Source organism: Castanea sativa, chromosome 11 (assembly GCF_040712315.1).
Source record: "Castanea sativa cultivar Marrone di Chiusa Pesio chromosome 11, ASM4071231v1".
Taxonomy (NCBI): domain Eukaryota; kingdom Viridiplantae; phylum Streptophyta; class Magnoliopsida; order Fagales; family Fagaceae; genus Castanea; species Castanea sativa.
In genome coordinates this window covers 41,284,504-41,292,649 of record NC_134023.1, presented here as the reverse complement: position 1 = coordinate 41,292,649, position 8,146 = coordinate 41,284,504, and the positions used below count along the sequence as shown (strand labels likewise).

At 30.6% G+C, this 8,146-nt stretch overlaps 1 protein-coding gene across 5 annotated transcripts in view; it reads left to right on the top strand.

Annotated features, from left to right (window-relative positions):
• Positions 1-2,506: 2,506 nt before the first annotated feature.
• Positions 2,507-8,146, top strand: part of LOC142615706 (uncharacterized) — a 31,202-nt gene continuing 25,562 nt past the window's right edge. For 3 of the 5 annotated variants that reach the window (XR_012840832.1, XM_075788474.1, XM_075788475.1), the window contains exons 1-4: positions 2,520-2,596; positions 2,748-2,998; positions 4,653-4,978; positions 7,878-8,108. Coding sequence is in view for 2 of the 5 variants with exons in the window: in XM_075788474.1 (XP_075644589.1) it covers positions 4,660-4,978; positions 7,878-8,108 (550 nt within the window). In the remaining 3 variants the exon portion in view is untranslated. Of the gene's footprint in view, positions 2,597-2,747; positions 2,999-4,652; positions 4,979-7,877; positions 8,109-8,146 lie in introns of all 5 variants that reach the window. The other 2 variants (XR_012840833.1, XR_012840834.1) reach the window with 2 other exon arrangements.

The window sequence follows — 8,146 nt, the reverse complement described above, 5'->3', positions numbered from 1 at the left end:
TGTTTGCAAATATTGTAACATTCTAGCCTGTTCATCGAACTTCGAATATCACTAAACTAGATTGCGAGCCCACACTTTACAAATTTAATTGTTTAAGGCTCATTGGGCCTGAGCCCACGTGTGTTTTTGGGTCCAGGCGCAATTGTGCACTTACAAAAAGTATTCACAAAAATAAAAAATAACACGATTATGTATAAAGAGAGAAGAAAATAATTAAAAACCACTACTTTTATGGTTCATATTTTAATATCTTAAATTTATGAAGATGGCAAATCTTCAGTTTTAAGTTTTTAACTATGAAGCCTTCAATTTTCTCACAAAAAAAAAAATAGAAAAAAAAGTAAGACTTTAAATATGGGTCCGTTTGGATAGAACTTATTGCTGAAAATTGAAAACTGAAAATACTGTAGCAAAATAATTTTAAAATGTGTGAATAGTACAATGGACCCATTTTTAGTAAAAAATTGTTGATAAAGTGTGTGAATAGTGGCGCATAGTACGCGCACAGTGCGCACTGCGCGTTTTGACCCCCGCAGCAGAAATTCAAAAAAAAGAGTAGAAAACGCAACAATTATAATTTGTACCCAAACGGATATCAAATGGCAAACTATCGAGTTAAATGCAAAATCATAAACTACTGACCTTAAGAGTTGTTCCAAAACAAGTAAAACGTTATTCTAACTTTTGAGAAAAAAGTTTTTAAGAAAACAGAAATTACTAAAAATGGCAAAATCATAGTTTTTAGGGGGCTAAATAGAGGAATTTGACAAAATTAGGGGTACCTCATGGCAAAGCAACGACTATTACTTAGAAGATCTTTCCCTTTAACCTGTCAAATTTCATGCGATTACGACTCCATCGTCCAAATGATTTTTACTAGTGTCTTTTTGCCTTACGCGATTTCAGGCGCACTTGAGAGTCAAAGAAGCCCATGAAAGTCTGTTCTACATCAGGAAGTTGAAAGAAATCGATTATGTAAATTGCAAATTACACCCCTAAAGTTTGGAGATGTTTAGATTTTACACCCTAAAGTTTTAGAATTTGGATTTTACCCCTAAAGTTTGGGAGTGTTTGGATTTTATATCTTGACGTTTCAGAATTTAGATTTTACCCTCTAAAGTTTGAGAGTATTTGGATTTTATACCTTTGCATTTCAAAATTTGGATTTTACCCTCTAAAGTTTGACAGAATTTGAATTTTACATCTTTAAATTTTGAAAATTTAAGGTGTAAAATCGAAATACCCTTAAACTTTAGGAGTATAAAATCTAAATACTCCCGAAATTTAAGTAGTAAAATTTAAATTCTAAAATATTAGGGTATAAAATTTAAAAAAAAAGTAAAATTTGAATTCTAATATTCTGGGGGTAAAATTTAAACACGTCGTGGTTTAGGAACAGAGGACCCTCTTCCACTAGGTGAGGTCATTTTCAAAAAAAAAAAAAAAAAAAAATTAAGTTAAAACAATCATTCATATCTGACAAGAGATAATACGTAATCTTCTCGACCAATAGCATGCCTAATGCCCCTTTTTTAGTCCTTTTTTTTAATTCTTCCCTGTTGACTGATGAGCCAAAGCGACTTTTTCTTTCTTCTTTTTATTCTTATCTTTCAATTTTTTTATTCCACTGAATAAGAAAGAATATTAATTTATAGTAATTTTTATGTTCTCTACTTTTCTATTCTTTTCTATCACTTTTTCACTTTAAAAATGAATGGCAGTCAACAAGTTCTAATAAAGTTGTAGTTTTAGTTGTGACCAAAAAAAAAAAAAAAAAAAGTAACAACGGTAAATTTTGGTATAATATTTAATTATTTTATTTGATTTTGGCTTGATCTGGTTGACAAATACTTCAGTTATAATGAAAATATTGTAATTTTTTTTTATTGCACTCTTAGGACAAGTGAACAACTCTTTTGTCAATTTAAAAAGTAATGTTAATTAATATTTTAAGGTTAATTGTTAATAAACTATAATAAGAAGAGTAAGACATTAAGTAGCTTATGACTTAATTTTAAGAGAAAAATTTAAATAACAATACCTAAAATATTATACATAAGTTTTGTTCTAATAATAAAGTTTATAAATTACTTTTACGAGAAATATAATAAATTGTTAACAACATTTATTATTTTATCATTCTCTTAATAAAATATTTATAAAAATAGCCCTATACTAATGCTAGTAATGACTAACATTTACCAAATTCAAATATATTATAAGGGTCTCTTTGAATACTGTTTATTATTAAAAACTGAAAACATAATAATAAAATAATTTTTAAATATATAAATAGTGCCGTAAAATTAAAAATTAAAATTATTTTTAAAAAAATAATTTATAAAAAGAAAAAAAAAAATGCCGGGAAGCAAAACGCGCTTCCCAGACGGAGGTTAAAAAGTAAAAAGAGTACAAGGACATCATCTGATCAGAATCTTAAAGAATGACAAAGACCCAGCAACTTATTTCCATTCCATTTTCTGCATTATTTCTTCAGGTGACCACTGTAATAAGTTTTTCCTTAGTATCTTAGTATCTTTTGTAGACCAGAATCAATCCAATCTTCTTGGAGCAGGAACTCAGCTCAGCCGTTCAGGTTCGTGTGCTTGCTAACTTTTTATTACGAGCTTTTAATCATTTGCAAAGCTTTTTTGAAGCAACTTTCTTTTTCATGGTTCCTAGAATTTATCGTTTTTTTTATAAAGAAAATTAAAATAAATAAAATAAAAGCATCGGTAAAATCTCAGGGAAGAAATAACATTGTACAGAGAAAAACCACAACCAGTAGGAAGTCAGGGGGGCTTACTCGGAGAAACCTCGCAAGAGTCGTCAGTGAAGGAGTTGCAAATCGTAGGCCGGCGGTGCCAGAGCTTGGATCTAACCCAATTCGGTCAGATCTGGTCCGGAACCACCACTAATGGTCTACAGAGAGAGGCCTGACCCTTGTTTAATCTACCTCTTCCTCTGCCGGTTGTTTTAAAATTGTAGGGCGTGTTTGGTAAGCATCCTCAATCACAAAACAACACATTTTAAACACATTTACACATATTTCAACACACTTTTTCATTCACACTTGTATCAAAAACACTTAAACAACATTACTCAAATTACTCTAACAAACACCTCCTTCTTATCGCAGCTTATTTCACAATTTTTGAGGAATGACCCTCATACAAACTATTTTATAAATTTTTTAAAAAATTGATAGTATAGTCAGTGATTATAGATAAAAGAAAATAATAATGATAAGTAAATAAAAGTAAAAATTAGCATAAAATTACCACATCAATAACTGATAAAAATATTATAAAATAATTCTTTAATATTTTTGTCATAGTTTATTACGTGGCAAAGGGGGGAGTGGTTAAAAAAAAAAAAAATTCATGCTCAAGATGGACAAACTACCTACCATTAATGGTCTTGATTTTTTTTTTTTAATATAGTTTAAAGAATATGGACCAAAGTTTTTTATTTTTATTTTATTTTTTATATTTATTTTAAGAAATCCTAAACTAAGTCCTACCCCAAACCCAAAGTCACAGACCCTCTTGCACGATAATAATATATAGGTTAAACGCATGATTCATCTCTCGATCTCTCTATTTTTTTGGGTAAACTAACCTTGATATAAATTAACTACGAATAAGTCTATTACAAAAAAAGCATTCTCTCTATTTCTCTATCTCTCAGTCTCTCTGTAACGTTTGGTTTCCTTTCTCTTTTCTGTTCATTTTTTTTTTTTTTTTGGTTTCTTTGTTTTTGTTGAAATTAGGTTAAACGCATGATTTCCTTGTTGGGCTGGGGCTGGGGATGAATTGTTCTTGGAGGGGAGGGGGGCCCAAAGGCCCCAAACATAATTTTTAATAAAATATTATTTTTTATTATTATTATTATTATTATTATTATTATTATTATTTTGGGGTCAGGGCATGGCCTGGACCCCCTAAAGATTCCGTCCCTACGCAATATATTAGATGCTCTTAATTAGACTTCGGTTATTTATGTAAACTTGGGCAGTACCTTAAATCCGCTTACAAAAAGAAGATATAAGAATAACGATTTATTGAGTTATTTGGCTGGTTATTATGTAAATACAAGTTTATGGTCACTTTGAAAGATTTTGGGAGAAATAATGAGAGAGGTCTAATTCTATAGAGGGGGTGCCAAACTGAAAAATAATTTGATGTGCAATTCTGAAATATAAATATTCTTAATTTTAGATTTATTACTAATATTGAGGAGACTTTTTTTTAAATATAAATTTTCTATATGTTTTTTCCAATTATTTATTAATTTATTTTCTCTTAATCTAGTATGTTATGTTCTATCCTCAAATTTTATGTATTTAGTTGTGTTTATGAGAGATTTAATATTCATCTTCTTAATAACATGGTAGTATTTTCACACACCTGTATATATAGTGCAAGGTAGAATTTTAATGTTTTATATATAGCATGTGTACACATTATGACATAAGTGATATCATCCTGAATTGATCCGACCCATAAAAGACTAAAAATTAAATTTTAAAAGAAAAATACGACAATTTTAGTTGCGCCGATTCTAAACCTGTACCTAATTGGATTATATTCTAACTAGATTTGATTGCCAAAGTGTACCCCGATCCTAACACCATGTAGGTATATTGACAGATTAAAGATGGAAACAAGGACAACCTCAAGTGCAGCTGTAAGTGAAGTTCTTAATGTAAACAATTATTTGGTTTGGAAAGTTCATGTGAGAACCTATTTAATTGCTCAAGATCTGTGGGACTTTGTTAAAGCAATTGACGAATGTCCTAAACAAGAAGATGATGAAGCTGCTTTCAAGGCTTGGACCAGGAAGAATGCCCTGGCTTTACACGTGATCCAAATTTCATGTGAGCCACGCCTATGTTTTGTGATTCGGCGGATTAGTTCGGCCAAAATTGCTTGGGATACTTTGAAAGCAATATGCAAAATCGACAGAAGTGATTATAGTATGTCTCTCTCTATACTGCACGTGCTCAAACATTTTTATACAAGATAGGATAATAAACTTACCCCCCCAAAAAAAACCTATCCTAAAAGAAAGAAATAAAATGAAATACAAAATCATCACGCTTTTCCTCCTCCCCTCTGTCTCGTCTGGTTACAACCTTAATAATACACCAACAGTATTAACAGAAGCAAAGCCAACGTTTGGACAACAGGAATGGCCTTATGTCGGAGGACTTGTGATGTGTGCTAAATCCATGATTGAAGCATTCAAAAAGACCCATTTTGATACTGCCGCAGAAACGGCCCAAACCCATAGCAATTTTATTTAGGTATAATAAATTATAATTCGTGGTCTTATAATATGCTTTTATGCTGTAAACATAAAGTTAGGCTCTTTGTTTTTTTTTTTTCCAAAAAAAAAAGTTAGGTTCTTTTGTGGTGAAATCTCATACTACTTATCTATTAAGTTTTGGGTTATATTACAAATTACGTCATGTAATTTTGTCTCAAATTCAATTCAGTTTAGCTTTTAAACTTCACTTTCATTTAATTCAATTCTTTACTTTCAAGTTTATTCAATTCATGTCTTCTTGTGAAACGTAATTTCCTTCGAGAAGGAATTGAAGATCCATGATAGCAGCATGGTGTTATAGTCCCTCCATGCATTAAACATTGGGCTTAAGGAATCCAAGGGTTGCAATATTGTTCCATCAACATAACAAATCTTATATTTGGCAGTCACTACCATTAGAAAATATCTACTTTCAGGTGTTGTAATTGTATCGTCCATAAAAAGTTGAGTGACAAGAATAGTGCCTGGATTATCCTTCACTGTGCAAATAGTAAGGGTTTCAAGCATATTCTCTAGTTGAAGCCTGGTTGGAAAACGTGTTTTAGCAAACATTGAAGAAGCTACCACTGAAGTAGTGGCGGTGCCAAAAAAATTTTCAAGGGTGACCAAGCTAGATATATATATAGAGACACACACACACGAAGAATGTTTATAATTTTTATTTTAACATATGATATTTTCTTACTTAAACAAAAATATTTACATTAAGTCTTTACATTTTTTCCAAAAAATAAATAAATAAGTCTTGATATGTCTAAAAATATACAAGTCAATTTAATAAAAATAAAAAATAATTAAATTATATATAGTATACATTAAATATACTTTAATTTAATGAGCTATATATGACATAAGAGTAATCAGAGGCAATAAACAATACATTAGTCAACTATTTAAATGCATTTCATATTTTTAATAAGAATCTAGGAAGGCTAGTATTTAAATTTAGGGTAAATTATGTATTTGGTTTTTATCCTTTACATTATATTTTAATTTGGTTCTTAACCTTTCAGTGTTGTGTCAATTTAGTGTTTGTTGTTATCTCTTAGATGGAAATTGCTAATGTGACAAACGGCCAAAATAAAAAATTAATTTATTGCCACATCAACGACAACTAATTTTTTATTTTAGCCGTTAGTTATGTCAACAATTTCCATCCAATAAATAACAACATAGACTAAATTGACACGACACTGAAAGGTTAGGGTCTAAATTTGTGATTGGAGATCAAGAATGTCATAATCTTCTCTGATTTCTCATTGAATGAATAACTCAATCTCTACTTATATATACAAGAAGCAGAGACAATACTGGAAAATCAGAATAACTGAAACTTTGACTAATTAATAGCTTATAACTAACATAACAGAAAGGTCCACCAACTCTAGGTACCAGTGACAACATAACACGTGTACTGTCACTATGGTGGGATAAATACATAACTAAGCTACCTGTAGGTTTTTCTATTTAGATGTCTAAGCTGCAGGTCGTATATAATAGAATCATTTGCTACAAACTTCTTCATCAGATTTGATCAAAGTTTCAGTAAATTTCACTTTTTTACTTTATCCAAAAAAATGTAATTATGTTATGTTTTCCCCATTAGTTAAAATTTCCCCTCATCTGTCCAACTTTTTTTTGTTCTCCCAGATCTGCTATCAATTATTGGAATTTTACTTTTTTAAATGGCTGCTACTAGTTATATTCTTGTTTGGGTGGCTGGTACTGGTAGAGTGTTAGTGAGCTTTCCTTCTATCCATTTTGTAATTTTTCTTTCATTTAGATCTTCCAAGTTACCGGTTAAATATAATTAGGTGAGGAAAATGCCGAAAAGTTGCTCGCTGCTGTTTTTTTTCTTAGGATTTTAATCTCTTGCTGTTAAATTCAATCATAATATATTTTCATTATCAAATGGAAAATTATTGTCTCATACTCCCAATATTCACACTCTATACACACAGGACGTCACTTTGAAAAAGAGTAAATTCCAATATTTTCCCCTCTAATTTGGAATTAAAATACAAACTATTTACACTAACCTCTTCTAAATAACCAAAAATAGGCTCTAAAAAACTTAAATTTTGTATTTTACCCTTCACTTAAATTGCAATTCACACTCCTCTAATAGGAAATTTGAAAAAAAAATTTCTACAAAGAATTTTAATGTATTTTTAATCATTCAGAGAAGGACATGTGTAAATAGTTTATTATTTTAAAGGAAGTGACTATCTTATTCCAAATTAAGGGGAGGTGAGTGTCATAACAAAAAGTCTTAGAAAAAGTCACTGATTCGCCTTTCAAAAATGTGCATGCATGATGTCCACTCTTTGTAAACAATTGTCTGGAATGCAGAGTGTGTACATTGGAAGTATGAGGAGAAGCTAAGATCAGGAAAACACGTAAAGCAAGAATGGTTGAAATGTAATATACCTAATACCCCACTACAGTATTTGGGATATCTAAAAGAGTTTAATAGAATCTTCACTGAGTCACAATTTTATATGTGAGAATTATATATTAAATTGTTGCTGGTGTTTCAATTCCAGAGGAGGAGGAAGAAAGTTATGTGGCTTGGAGCAATCGGATGAAAACAATTTTAACGAAACATGATCTTTGGAACATTGTTGAAACAACCACCGAACCAATTACACCTGCTTGGAGCAAGAAAAATGCTTTGGCTTTATATTTGATCAGGGAATCCTGCGGGTCGGACAGATTTTCTTTGATAGAGAATATTCGTAAGGCTAAAATCGCTTGGGATGAAATTGCAGACTCAGGTAGCTATTTCTCTCCTAAAGATACACATGCTCTATCA